Raw genomic sequence first — 13,868 nt, forward strand, 5'->3', positions numbered from 1 at the left:
CATTGCCCTTAGTTGTAATATAATCTGCCTAGGAAACGTAACGTGTTCTGTGCATGCGTTAATTGTGTTTTTCTAATCCAGTATTGCATAAACTTGAGCCTGGGAGTCTCCACCCTGTAAAAGGGCCTGAAGGGTTACAAATGACCCCCATGTGTCCATTTTGGAGGGGAACTCTGCTTTAAGACCATTGTCAGTGTAAGCTGTAAATCGTTGATCACCAACCCTCTAATCTTGTTGGGGCTTGTCACATGTCCACACTTATCTGATGGCCCTCCAGATCAGTTCCCCAATCCAAGAGACGGTTTTTGTCGCTTGCCGAGGCTGAAATCAGGCAGGATATTAATGTGGCGCAAGAGCTCAGTGTCTTTGGAGACCATCTTCTGTCTGTTGGGCAAAGGGCATCTTCCTTTCAGCGAAAAAAAATTCCAGAAGAATATCTGCACCTTCCTGAGCAGTGACAGAAGAGCTGAGGGTAAGGAAGCATCCTTATTTCTCCCAGTGACTACTCTGGGCAGGCAACAGAAAGAAATGCTGCTACTTGGCTCCCACCACCCCTCTTGGACTTGGTTAAAAGGCACACCTCTGCTTCCAACTGGTATTCATGGAGAACTATAGAGGGTTGTGTCCCAATCCCAGAAGTGGTGGCCCTGCTCCCCCTTTCCTTCCTTCCTTCCTTCCGATGGAACTGCCTGGTTGGCTCCATCCACCCAGGCGTCTGTCCGCAGAATCCACAGCAGGGGGATTCAAGACTTGGTTTGGGGATGAGTGAGTTCCCCCACTGAGAATCCCTTCCCAGCTAAGTCCGTGCCGTGTCTGTGTGCAGCCACCTTGCATTCCAGTCCTCCAGAGGACATGGGGAAGGCCTCCTGTGGGACAGCTGCCGGCTTGATGCTCTGGGCTCAGTTCCTCCTTCTCTTGGCAATGGAGCAAACAGGTATGAGGTAGCAGCAAGAGCACCTGCTTATAATGGGATCTGTGCCCCCAAACTGATAACGAGCCAGTGGAGATTGGTATCCAAATCTTCAAAGCCTGAGTAGGCTCAGGGTACAGGTGTGGGAATATTTCTACCTCCCCAACCACCAATTTGGAGAAAAGCTAGGCGTAAAAGTGGGCACTGCACCTCTGTAGCTCCTGATGAGCGTAGAGGTCCCTGCACTGCAGAGGGTGGGCTCTTCTTTTGACCAGAGCAGCTGTGCTGGAATAAAACAAAGGCCCACCACCCACTTCCAGAATCCACTCTGTTCAGAAGCCCCTTAGCTGTCTCATTTTCCGGGTCATGATAAGTTGCTACAGTCTTCTCTGGGTGGCTACTGGTTTTAGATGTGATTCCAAACAAGAATAAACAAAAGGTTAAACAAAAACTTTAACCTTAGACTGTCTACTATTGACCTCACCCCTTTCCTAAGAGGTCTGTAGGGGGCGTGCATAAGCGCACCAACGTGCCTACCGTCCCTGTCCTATTGTTTCTCTTATTCTTTTATTTTTCTTATATGTACCCATTTCATGTATTCACAACTATGTATACATTTATACTTATTATCTTGTAAACAATTGGCAAATCAAATAAATAAAATAAATAAAATAAATAAAATAAGAAGCCCATTGTTGGTCGAAGGAAGAGAAATTCCTTGTCTTTTTTGCATACATCAGGTAGCCACTAGAGGGCAGCAAAGGGATATAAACCAATCTTCTTTGCTTTCTTTCCTCTAATGGTTCTCTGGATTTTGGTAGCCCAGGGATGGTATCACTAAGCAAGAAGCAGAGGTGGGATTCAGCCAGTTCTGACCAGTCCTGGAGAACCAGTAGCGGAAATTTTGAGTAGTTGGGAGAACCGGCCAATCCCACCTCTGACTGGCCCCGCCAAGCCCATCTCTTCTCTGCCTCCCATTGAGTCCCAGCTGATTGGCTGGGTCTCCTTTGGTTGCCCTACAGAGGAGAACAGAGCTGGAAAGCAGGTTAGTGGGGAGAGAAGTGGGATTTTACAGTATCCTTCCCCTGCCATGCCCACCAAGCCACGCCCACAAGCCACGCCCATAGAACTGGCAGTAAAAAGATTTGAATACCACTACTGGCAAGAAGCCTTTGCCATAAAGGGCTGTGTGGGGGACAAGACCGGGCAGGGGGTTGGGGAGAATTGTAATCCTCAGTTGCTTTTCTCTCCCTCTCTCAGCAGAAGCTGCCAGCCGGGTGCAGTGTCTCAACAATTATGGTTTTCAGGGACGCAAAGTGGACTGCCGATGGCACCGCAATCAGGCCTTGGAGGGAACTCTGTCCTACCTCAATTTCTCTGAGTAAAATCCAGGGTTTAGTGGAGGGAGATGGCCACCCGGACAACAGCAGGGTGGTCATTTCGTTGTGTTGGTCTAATGTGGATTTGGCAGTAGAAGAAAATGCACCCACTCATTCCAGCCCACCTCCCTGGCTTTCTCAGGGCCCTGGAGAAAACGGCAGCTGCCTCTGGCAAACGGTCCTCCCCCCATCCCAGCCCAGACTGCCTGCCAGGTGCACTGCTGTCCCAGCAGAAGCACAGGCACCTCCCTTCAAAAAAAAAAACACCCCATCCTACCCAGGTGCTGGCTCTGTCCCTCCACTCCGAGTTGCACCCCACCCCCATCCCTTAGTTGGACAAGCGCCTATTGGAAAGTTGGAAAGGGCCCTCCTGCAGGGGAGCTGCGCCCATTTCCCAGATCATGCCCTTCCCAAGAAGCAGCACGGCCAATCGAGGGGAAGAAACCCCCCCCCCTTTCCTCTCCAACGTCCATTACAGCGTGTTCTGCTCAGGGGCTCAGCTCCTGGGGCTTGTGAGCAGAGTGAGGAAGCAGGGTTGATTTCTGGGGGGGGGGGGGGGTGTCAATAGGGGAGCCTCCAAGCAGCACGGACTACAATGTCCATCCTTCCCTCTTGATCAATGTGACCTCTTTGGCCAACGTTCAGTTCTATAAATCTGAAGAATGTCTACTTGTTTCATCCAGAGAACTCTTTCCCCTCCTCCTCAGCCTAAAGGGAGAAGCGATCTGCAAATACCGCCCTTTCTGAAGAAAACCTTCCTCTGAGAGCACGTGAACATGTGCCTCACCCCCACAAGCCACCCAGAGGGAGAAAGTGGGGAGGAGGGCCCCCCGTTATCGCTGGGGGTGTCTGCTTTATGTGTAGCCCCAGCCACGTAGTCAGGCTGGATGAGTCGGAAGAGAGGCGGCCTTGGGGCCGCCTCCCCCTTTCAGGGTCTTGGCAAACGTGGCAAACATGGCAAAAGCCCACACCTGGACCTGAGGCTGAAGGTGGGATCTGACCCATGTAAAATAAATGGAACAATTGGCTTTTGTGTTTGGGAAACTGTGTTTCTCTAGAAACAGCCAAAAATTTCCTTTGCTCCCTTTTTGCTTTTTCACAACCACACATATTCAGCGTACGGGGAGCATCCGGACGTTGGAGACATCGAGCGCAGGGCCCGCTTTCCCGGCCAATTCCTGGACTGTCGTCCGTTGCAGGGGGGAGCAGGATGGGGTTGGCCTGAAGGCCTGGGGAGGGGCTACCAGGCAGCAGGGGCGGGCTGCAGGCTCAAGCAGTGATGGCCTTCCTTCTTCCAGCACCCTCGGACTCTCTGGCGACCTCATCTGCCCTCTGTCTGCCTCCCCTGGCACCCCGGGTCCCTTCAACTGTTCCGTCTACAGTGAGGAAGGCGAGTTCACAGAGAACGATGAGTACACAGTGGTTCTGCATACCAGCTCCTTGGGCGAGAACCACACCGAGGTGGTCTTTGTGAAGTACAAGCCCAGACTACACAGTGAGTGAATGTGAACCGGAGGGAGAGGATGAGAGCCCCGTTCTCTTGGCCTCTCCGGCCCCTGCTCGTCTTCTCCACCTCCGCGTAGCCTGGGGTCCTCAGGAAGGCTGCTGGCTCCTTGGGGGTCTCTGGTGGAGCTCAGCCATGCGAACCTTTGCATTCCATAATGGCTTCTCCCTTCTCCCGCCTTCTCTTCCCAGTTCAGTGTGATCCACCCTTCGACCTGCAGAGCGAGTGCAGTGACACTGCGTGCCGTCTCTGCTGGAGGAGGCCAAAGGCCTATGAGGAGATCTTGGAGGTCTGGCAGTGGGAGCTGGCATTCAAGGCTGTTCAAGAACCCTGGGAGGTAGGAGAAGCCAAGGGAAGGAGGGGAGGTGGGGGGCAGCCCTCTAGGGTCCCGGTGCTCCCAAAGCCACCAGGCGCCCCCTCAGGTGATAAGGACCAGGAGGAAGGTTTCCGGGGCAGCCAGGTCTCCCCTTTGGTCAGGGCTAGGTGACTCAGCAGAGGCAGATTTCCATCCATTGGCAAGTGGCCGGAGCCCATGGCCGGAGGGCTCAGGGTTCACTTGGTCTGCCCTCCAGGATCCCTAAAAACCAGGTCACCGTCTTGCAGTGCCTACAGAACACTTCTGAAATGGGTTGGGACTGTAATGCAACTTGGCCATCCTGTCCACAATGACAACAATTATAGCCCAGGACACATTGATGGCAGAGAGCCAAGTAGTCCTCAGGTGCGGGACTGAGAGTGCAGAAACCTACCTGAGGGGGCCCCAAAGCTGGGTGATGTTGAGCCAGCCCCTCCCTCAACACCAGGAAGAAAGCAAGGGCAGCTCACTTCTGGAAAGGGTGCCAAGGGGTTTAAATGATGCCAAGGGATACAGGGATTTAGCCAGGCAGTTGTTGTGAGTCAAGACTACAACTGGGGGGGGGGGTATGTGGGGGAGAGATGGTTTCTCAATAGGTCCTGTGCAGCTAGACCGCTTTCTCTGCTCTTGAGGGCAGGCCGGGGTGTGTGTGTGTGTGTGTGTGATTTCATTCACCCAGGTACTTGATAGTGTAAGGCCCAGACTCTCCCCTCTCCAGACGACAAGAATGAACTTCTGAAAGCTGGTTACTTCAAAAGGAATTCTTTATTGAAAAGGAAGATATCCAGGTGATGTTCAAAGGAGGGTCTAATATGCCTCCAGGCCTGCAGCTTAGATAAAGGGAGTTAGAACCCCTCCCCTTAGTCCGGTGTGGATTTCGTCAACACAGAGAAGCAACAACATGTTAATTCCCCCCCTTTTTTCCTGGGACCATAGTTGAGGAAAGTTTCCCAGGAAGTTTCTTTCGGAACTGGACCCTCCTCCTCTTGCTATCTCTCCAAGAGGTGACAAGTTTCCAGTCATCTGGGCTCCAGTCCCCAGTTGTATTTCATGTGCAGGTTATACAGATTCAATACAAGACTTAAGATATTCAGGTTACATCAAAAAGGATTACTTGTACCAACTCCCCCCTTCTTCTTCCATTGAAGAATGGCAGATACATGGATCCAGGGGTGGGATTCTACCTGTTCGCACCTATTCGCTAGAACTGGTTGTTAACATTCTAAGCAGTTCAGAGAACCGGTTGTTAGAAGAAATTACTGGCCTAATCCTGTAAGGAAGGCAGGAAGGAAACATTCTGGTGTTGCTTGTTAAGCCTGAATTCCCCAACAAGTGTTAAGGAAAACAAACTAAACAGAATGTGTAGCGTAGTCAGATAGGCAGACAGGTAAATGTGTGAGATAAGTTTGTATTTTAGTTAACACGCAGTAAAAAAATACAGATACGCTTGTGCTATCAAAAATATAGTTTATTCCATTAGGAATTATAGCATAGTCAAAATAAACGGTCCATTAGTCATGTATCATTTCAGTCAGTCCAGTCGGGGATACTCAATTTGCAAAATCTGTGTTGAATAGCCAATGTCAGTTCACTTACAATAAATCAGTCCGTATTATCTCTTCTCTCCGTTGAGAAATCAGCACTCCTTTCCCTCCTCCGTTCCAGTAAGGAAAAACGCAGTCATCAATCCATCCAGTAATTAGGGATCATTAAGCCAGAGAGAGAGAGCTGCAATTGACTTGCTTCTTTTATGGTGCTTTTACAACCACACCCTTAATTACATTCTTGTAGTTAAAGTTACACACACTTTAACCAACAAACCATGATAACTTATTTATTATTTTTTACCCAAACCAGTTAGGGTAAACAATGTTATCCCTAACATTGCTTACAGAAACTGTCTCTCCTTTAACCCTTATTACATTCTTGGCAGGACTAGACTTCCTGTCTCAGGAACTTCTCTGGAGTTTTTTCCCCTCCTTTGCTGGTAGTTTGCTTGTGTGGAGTGACCATTCAAAGTTACAGTGGCACTGAAAAAAGTGACTTAGGACCATTTTTCACACTTACGACTGTTATAGCATCCTCACAGTCATGAGAGGCCAGGCGAGGAGATGCATGCCTCGATGGGAGTGATGTTGAGTTGGCCACGCCCAGCCAATAACATGACCACCAAGCCATGTCCACCCAGTCACATGACCACCAAGCCATGCCCACAGAACAGGTTGTTAAAAATTTTGAATCAAACCCCTGCATGGATCTGACAGATAGTTTCCTTCCCTCCCTCCCTCATCCTAGGAAGCACAGAGAAGAGTCTTCATCAACTCGGAAACCTGGGTGCACATAGAAGGCTTTGAGTTCAAGAGCAACAGAGATTATATTGCAAGAATGCGCTGCAAAACACCGGAGGAGAATCATCACTACAGCAGCCAGTGGAGTCCGTGGAGTCCGTGTGTCACTTGGACAGCTCAGCCAGGTTGGCCTCCAGGATGCGACACTGTCAGGATGCTGGACTGATGCCAATTTCCCCGGTACCTGTTTTGGGAGCACATTACAAAGCCATTTTGCAGAATTTTGTTAAGAGTTGTTTCTACAGGTAATTCTTGTTTAGCAACCAAAAATTGGGACCAGCAACTTGGTTGTTCAACACAGTCACCACTATGCAAAACCATAAATGTGCTTATGACTCTTATTTCAGACCTGTAAAACTGAGGTTTGGTTGTAATGCTACGTTTTCACCCCCACTGTAACTGCGAAGCCACTAAAGAAGGCAGTTGCTAAATGAGGTCTACCTCTAGCACAAGGGGCCCCAAACTTGGCAACTTTAAGACTTGTAGACTTCAACTCCCAGAATTCTGCTCTAGAGGTTTTGGTTATCATGGGGTTGAAAGGTACCTCAGTGAGCATCTCATCTGTCTAAACCGGTGGATCTTCTACGATATTTTGACAGACTGCCCCCAGCCTTTGTTGGAGGAATTCCAGGGAGATCCCTCCTATTCCACTGAAATTCCTCCCAACAGGCAGCTCACCTGTATCTGCTTCCCTGCACCTTCCACCCAGGACGGAACAAGCCCCCTCCCTCCCTGCCTCCCTCCTCTGCATGAGCGAGCGCATTTTGACGGGGGTCCCAGCCAATCTCAAGGCAGGCAATTCTAACCTTCCTGCGGGGTTGATTTCTTGGCTGGGCCTACCTAGCCGAGTTGACGTAGACCAGGACTCAAGCCAAGCCTTGGGAGGAGCCCCTCTTTTTTTTGCCTTTGGCAACAACTGAAATGGACAGCCAGTTGTGGCCCTCAGGCTGGCCGTTCACCCCTCAGGCCACGCGAGCCAGCAACTGTTGCTTCCATGGTGCCCCACTGTGTCCAGAGGAAAGAGCGAGGCCGGGTGGGGGCCTTCCGAAGCCCCTCTGCGATGCTTCCCGCGTGGCCAGGGCGGTTCCTGCTTGGGCTCAGGCGCTCCTCTTTCCCACCCCAGGTGACTGGCAGCAGCTTGATGCGCCCATCTACTTCCTGCTCTGCCTTGGCACCCTCCTGCTCCTGCTGGCGCTGGCCTTCGCCCTCTTCAAGAGGTACGTTACCTCCTTCCGCTCTCATGGCGGCTCTGCAAAGTGGCTTTGCACCTGGGAGTTGGCACCTGAGGTCCCGGCCCCTTTTGCTCTTCCCCTCCCTCCAGCTGCCACAAGGGGGGCGCCTGCCTTCCCGCAGGGCACAGAGGCCAGGGCCGGGCCAGCAGCCCTCCAGGGCCACGGGGGTGGGGGCGGGGGGCGCGGAGGGCGCCTGGGCTTCCCTGGTGGCTGTTGGGCTGTGTGGCAGAAGCAGCAGGGAAGCCCCAGGAGGTTGGGGGAGGGCTGGGGGGGGGGTCGGGGCAGCCGTGCTGGGCGCCCCTTGCGAGCTGGGGGGAGTGGGGGGAGCGCGGGAGGCGAGCGGCAGGACCAACCGCCTTTCCTCGGCCACAGGGCGCGGAGCAGCTGCGAGGCCAGCATCCCCACGCCGGCCGCCTTCTTCCAGCCTCTCTACCTCGCTCACCGCGGGGACTTCAAGGTAACGGCCGGGCTCCCCGGCTCCTGCCTTCCGCCCCCACCCCACCCTCTCCAGCGCTGGGCAGAGGAGCCCGCGGCCGCCACCCGCCCACCCGCCCACCCTGCCGGGGGCCTCGGCGAGCCCGGCTGACGCGGCTGCGCTCCCCCGCAGGGCTGGGCCGGGTTGGCCCCGGAGGAAGAGCCGGAGGCGGCGGCGGCGGCGGTTTCTCGGCTCTCCTTCCTGCAGCCGCCCACCTGCGCCGGGTCGGGGCCAGCCAAGCGCCGCGCCTCCCCGCCGGGCGAAGAGCTGCGGGCAGCGCCGCTGGAGCCCGAGCGCCCGCCCGGCGACTACTGCACCCTCGGCGGGGCGGGCGAAGGGACGGCCCCCTGCCCTCCGACTGGCCGCCGCCGCCGCCGCCTCCCGGCACCCGCTCGAGGCCTCCGCCCGGCTGGCTTCCCGTCCGCGGCCAAGGCCGAGCCCAGGAGCCGCCCGGCGCCCCCGCCGCTCTGGGAGGGCCGCTCCGGGACTGCGGCTCGGGCGGGGAGGCGCGGCCGATGCGGCCTCTCTTCGTCTGAGGCTGCCGAGAAACGGGAAGCGCGGCGTTGGCAAAGCCGGTCCGTGACGGTCAGTGGAAGGCTACGTTGGCCTCGATGCATCGATGCTTGCCTTTATAAAATAAATAAAATAAATGTTTCCATCCGTTGGTTTTTGGATGCTCCTCCTTTCAGGGAAAAAGTGTGTGTGTTGGGGGGGGTGGGGTGTTGGTTAACAGAAAAGTAGAATGGTTGTGAAAGACACCTACATGACACAGGTAACAGGTAATCAGAGTGGGAAGGGACCTTATGGGTCATCTAGTCCAACCCCCCCCCAAGCGGGAGACCCTTCTCCATTTTTGACAAATGGCAGTCCAGTCTCTTCTTGAAAGTCTCCAGGGATGAAGCTCCCACAACTTCTGAAGCAACTTCTGTTCCATGGGTTGATGGTTCCCACTGTCAGAAAATTTCTCCTTATTTCCAGGTTGAATCTCTCCTTGATCAGTTTCCATCCATTATTCCTTGTCTGGCCTTCGGGTGCCTTGGAAAATACCTTGACCCCTTCCTCCTCTCTGTGGCAGCCCCTCAAATATTGGAAGACTACTATCATGTCTCCCCTGGTCCTTCTCTTTCCTAGATAGCCAGGCCCAATTCCTGCAACTGTTCATCATGTTTTAGCCTCCAGTCCTCTAATCATCCTGGTTGCTCTTCTCTGCACTCTTTCTAGAGTCTCAACATCTTTTTTATAATGTGGTTAGTAATCATGTTCTAATGGTACAGTTGAGTATATATTGTAAGAATACTCTTTGTTCAGTGTCTTTGCTTTCTCTTCTCCTTTTGCATATAATAAAATAAAGCCATGGGGTCGGGGGACACGGTGATTGATAGAACTTTCTTGACACTGAGTAACCGGGAACTGGACTCCAGAACAAGGTGCAGCTGCAGGGAGCTGGCCTGCCTGCTGCCTTTGTGGCGTGAAGGAGGGAGGCCACCAGCAAGAAGCTGTTAGTCTACAGTAGCCAGAATTTAGGAAGTCAGAGCCTCTTCGCAATTAACACATTCAATTTAAATGCAGAGCCTTTTGCCAGCCAGTCCACAAAGTGGCTGAAAGGGTTGAATCGGGATGAGGTGGGAGTCGGAGGTGAGGGACTTTGTCAAAGGCCATCAACAGGCAAATTTGCAGATGACACCGAGGGAATTGCCAATACTTTGTAAGGTAAGATAAGATTCAGAAGAATCTTGACCGGCATGAGCACTGGGCCCTATCCAACAGGCTGCAATTCAGTGGCGAGAAAAATAAAGTCCTGCACTTAATGCAGGAAAAAACAGATGCATAAGTACAGAATTGGTTGTACCTGGCTCAGCGGTAGTAACCAAAAGGGTTCTAACAGAGGTGGGATTCAGCAGGTTCTGACCAGTTCTGGAGAACCGGTGATGGAAATGTTGAGTAGTTCGGAGAACCAGCAAATCCCGCCTATGACTGGAGATTTTACAGTCTCCTTCCCCTGCCAGGCCCACCAAGCACCACCCACAGAACCGGTAGTAAAAAAAATTGAATCCCATCACTGGGTTCTAAGTATCCTATTGGACTACCTTTTAAGTATGAGCCAGCTTTGTGCTGCAGTTTCCAAAAAAGCCAATGCAATTCTAGGCTGCATCATGGGGAGTGATGGCACTGCTGCTGTATACTGCATTAATAAGGCCACACTTGGAATAATTGCATCCAGTTCTGGTTGCCACAATATGAAAAGGATGCTGAGATTCCTGTTCTGTTTAGTTCTGTTCTGTTACAGTTACTCTACTCTCATTCCTTATTTTATTCTCTTATTTTATTCCCTATCCTATCCTGATAATCAGTTTCTTTCACCATCCTTTCCTAAAAAAGAAATGGTTGAGAACCAAACCAAAATTGTGCAATACAATTAATCTAAAAAGGATGAACAAATTGCAAAAAGCTAAAAGACAACTGAATGGAAGAACTACAAGAGAAGATACACTTTGCTGACTGAAGACATTTTGAGAATATGAAGCAAACCAGGGAAATTTTTGGCATACCAGATTAGAAAAGAAGAAGGGAGACAGATAATATCCACAATACTAGCAGTTCTCATTTAGCACCCACGGCTGAGACTGGCAACTCAGCTGTTAAGCAAAGTGAACAATTGTGTGACTGTGGTTGTGCCCCAGCTTTCCTTTTCTTGCCGCATCAGAAGGATGTGAGCCCAGACAGCAGGGAGCGGTTGAGGAGGAAGCTGGGAAAGGGGCAAATCGTGCAGCCCCCCCCACGCCCCCCTCCGGGAGTCTCGCCTTGATGTTGGGCTAATTAGCAAAGGGAAATCAATGTTTGTATTTGCACTCTTGGGAGAGGAAGGGTTACAAGGGAGTAAGCAGGCACACAGCGGATAATCCTTGCCTTACAAAAATCCGGACACTTGGCAACTGGCGTGTGTTTATGATGGTTGCAGTGTCCTGGGGTCACGTTATCCCCTTTTGTGACCTTCTGACAAGCAAAGTCAGTGGGAAACCCAGATTCAAAAATTGGAGCAGGCACAGGACAACACTACTAAGCCCTGATCAAGTCACAGGTGAGGGTGGCCTTACCACAGGGCAGTTTGGCATTTAGTAGCAGCACCTGAAGGCAGGGACTTGAAGGGCCACTGGCCAGGCACTGACCAGGTAGAGTTTGCGGGCTGGAGTGCAAAATTGGAACCAGGTACCAAGATGGTACCGGGTGACACCAGATTTAAGAATCTGCCCTGGCAGAAAAGCATCGTCCAAATATCACCGGTTTCCTGATCACTTAGGAGGAAACTGACTTTTTTCCTCCCAAGCTATTTATGTATTGAATTTATATTGCCGCCTATTCGCCCATGGTGACTCAAGGTGACTTACAGAATGTAAAACCATATTTAAAATAAATTTTTAAAAAACAATAAAAACTAACCAAAAGAATTTCTTACGTACTGAGAATTCTTGGTGGCCTTCAGTGTGCAGCGGGCAAACTGAATAAAGATAAGGCAGTTTATCTTTCTCACACTGTTACAAGATGCCTATCTGGGTGAGATTATTGCAACTTTTTTTTTTTAAAGGCAGTAATCAGATAAAAAAAGGAAGAGGTGGCCCTCTTGCACAGAAAACAATTTTTTGCATGTAACTGTGAAGAACGGAGAATTGAATTGAGTCACAAGAAGATTCCTTTTTCCTGCATCATTCGTATAAGAACATGTTGAGATTCTTGAAAGAGGGCAGAGAAGAGCAACAAAGTTGGTTAGAGGGCTGGAAGGATAAAACATGTGAAGAATGGACTTTCTTTTTCTTAGTTCTTCCCACCCTCGCCCCACCTCCCCAAAAATCACGTTTAGTCTTAACTGAGCTCGGCTGGTTTTCTGACAGGAAGTGCCCAGGACCTCCGACAAGTCTGACTAAGGCCGACTTGCAGTCCCTCTAGAGTGGGAGTGGTGCAAGCCATTTACCCTCCCCACAAGCTCCAAGCCTGGGATGAGGGGGCAGTGCAGGGTGTGTGCGTGTCTGCTGGGTGCATTAGGAGCTGGGCAAAGCTTCCTAGGTCAATACAGGTGGACCTCGTGTCTTTGAATCAGCGGTGATTTGTGACAATTGCCTGGAAAAGCCCCTGCAGGGTTTTTTTGGCAAGATGTCCAGAGTGGCTTGCCATTGCCTTCTTCCGAGAGCTGAGAGAGAGTGACCGGCTCAGGGTCACCCAGGGCCGGGAGTTCTCCAAGCCAACCGGTGCTGTATCCAAACAGCCACCCCCACCCCCAGCTGCCCTTCCTGTCCACTTGCTGTCTTTCACTCACTAGCGGAGAACGGTTGAAGCGGGAAAGAGAACACCGGTTGGTGCAACAGACAACCTTGTGTGGCTGGCTGTGGTCTCTGTGGAGCCAGCCCTTGTGGCAAGTTTCCCATTCATCCATGTTGCAGGAACTTAGACCATGGTTAGTAAATCAAATCATTTGATGGTATGGGATTCTTTGCAATCCCTTTACAGCAGACACCCTAAGGGAGCCTTCTCAGCTCCTCTTGGGGTGACCCCGGAAGTAATGCCTGCCCCGATCCAGAACACAGAATAAGGGGGCTGGAAGGGACCTTGGAGTCCAGGCCCTGGCTTAAGCGGGAAGCCCTCTACCCTTCCGGACACAAGTGGCTGCCCAGTCTCTTCTTGAAAACCTCCAGGGATGGAGCACCACAACGTCCGGAGGCAACTTCTATTCTACTGATTAATTGTTCTCAGGAAATTTCTGACAGGAAATTTCTCCTTAATTCTAGTTTGGATCCCTCTTCCATCTGTTGCTTCTTGTCCTCTTCTCTGTGAAAAAACCCTCAAAAAGACTGCTATCATATCACCGCTGGTCCTACTCTTGGTTGGACTAGACATACTTACTTACTTAGCTGCCTCAACTGTTCATCAGATCCCTTATATTCTTTGTTGCTCTTTTCTGCACTCTCTCTATGGTCTCAACATCTTTTTTGTATCACGGTGAGCAGAATTAGATGCAGGGGTCCACATATGGCCTCACCAGTGCGATGTATCTCTCCTTCTGATCTTGAAACTATCCCTCTGTTGCTGCAACCTAGGACGGCATGAGCTCTTTTGGCAGCTGCAGCACCTATTTAAGTGATGGTCCACTACGACTCCTAGATCCCTCTCACAGTTGCTAACGTTGAGTCAGGCACCACCTGCTTTATAGTTAGTGTGCATTTGGTTTTCCTGGTCTCTGTGTAGGATCTTACTTTTCTCACAGCTGAATTGCATTTTGTTGGATAGGGCTCAGCGTTCAGTTCTGTCAAAGTCCTTCTTCTAAAGCCGGGGTGTCAAACTTGTGGCCCACGGACCACAAGTGTCACATGCTGGCCCCGCCCCCACCCAGTTTAGCGAAGGAGGAAAATGTCCCAATACGTCACGTGACGATGCTGTGACGATGCGAGCTTGACACACCCCTGTTCTAAAGAGTTATCAATTCCCCGCCAGCTTGGTGTTGTGTGCAAATTTGATGGGTACCCTTCTTTCCCCTCATCTACAGATTACAAATGAACAGAGTTGGAAGGGATCTTGTAGGTCATCTAGTCCAACCCCCCACCCAAGCAGACCCTGCTCCATCTAGATCACTTATGAAGATATTGCTGGGCCTAAAACAGAACCTTGAGGTACCCCA

At 51.2% G+C, this 13,868-nt stretch overlaps 1 protein-coding gene across 1 annotated transcript; it reads left to right on the forward strand.

Moving 5' to 3' along the window:
• Positions 1-285: 285 nt before the first annotated feature.
• Positions 286-12,123, forward strand: LOC113422574 (interleukin-9 receptor-like). Its single transcript, XM_026683615.2, has 10 exons — positions 286-472; positions 824-934; positions 2,171-2,291; positions 3,588-3,784; positions 3,985-4,130; positions 6,444-6,621; positions 7,620-7,713; positions 8,101-8,185; positions 8,336-8,899; positions 12,091-12,123. Exons 1-10 carry the CDS (start codon positions 343-345, stop codon positions 12,121-12,123), a joined length of 1,659 nt encoding a protein of 552 aa, XP_026539400.2. The 5' UTR covers positions 286-342.
• Positions 12,124-13,868: the final 1,745 nt, after the last annotated feature.

Source organism: Notechis scutatus, chromosome 12 (genome assembly GCF_049901735.1).
Source record: "Notechis scutatus isolate UNSWTSFEM ecotype Mainland chromosome 12, rNotScu1.2, whole genome shotgun sequence".
Classification (NCBI taxonomy): domain Eukaryota; kingdom Metazoa; phylum Chordata; class Lepidosauria; order Squamata; family Elapidae; genus Notechis; species Notechis scutatus.

Bases quoted from the DNA above. Each gene is read 5' to 3' on its own strand.
- LOC113422574 (XM_026683615.2), top strand. From the start codon at position 343: ATGTGGCGCAAGAGCTCAGTGTCTTTGGAGACCATCTTCTGTCTGTTG. The intron at 935-2,170 runs GTATGAGGTAGC...TCCCTCTCTCAG, and splicing joins CTTGGCAATGGAGCAAACAG to CAGAAGCTGCCAGCCGGGTG. The intron at 4,131-6,443 runs GTAGGAGAAGCC...CCCTCATCCTAG, and splicing joins CTGTTCAAGAACCCTGGGAG to GAAGCACAGAGAAGAGTCTT.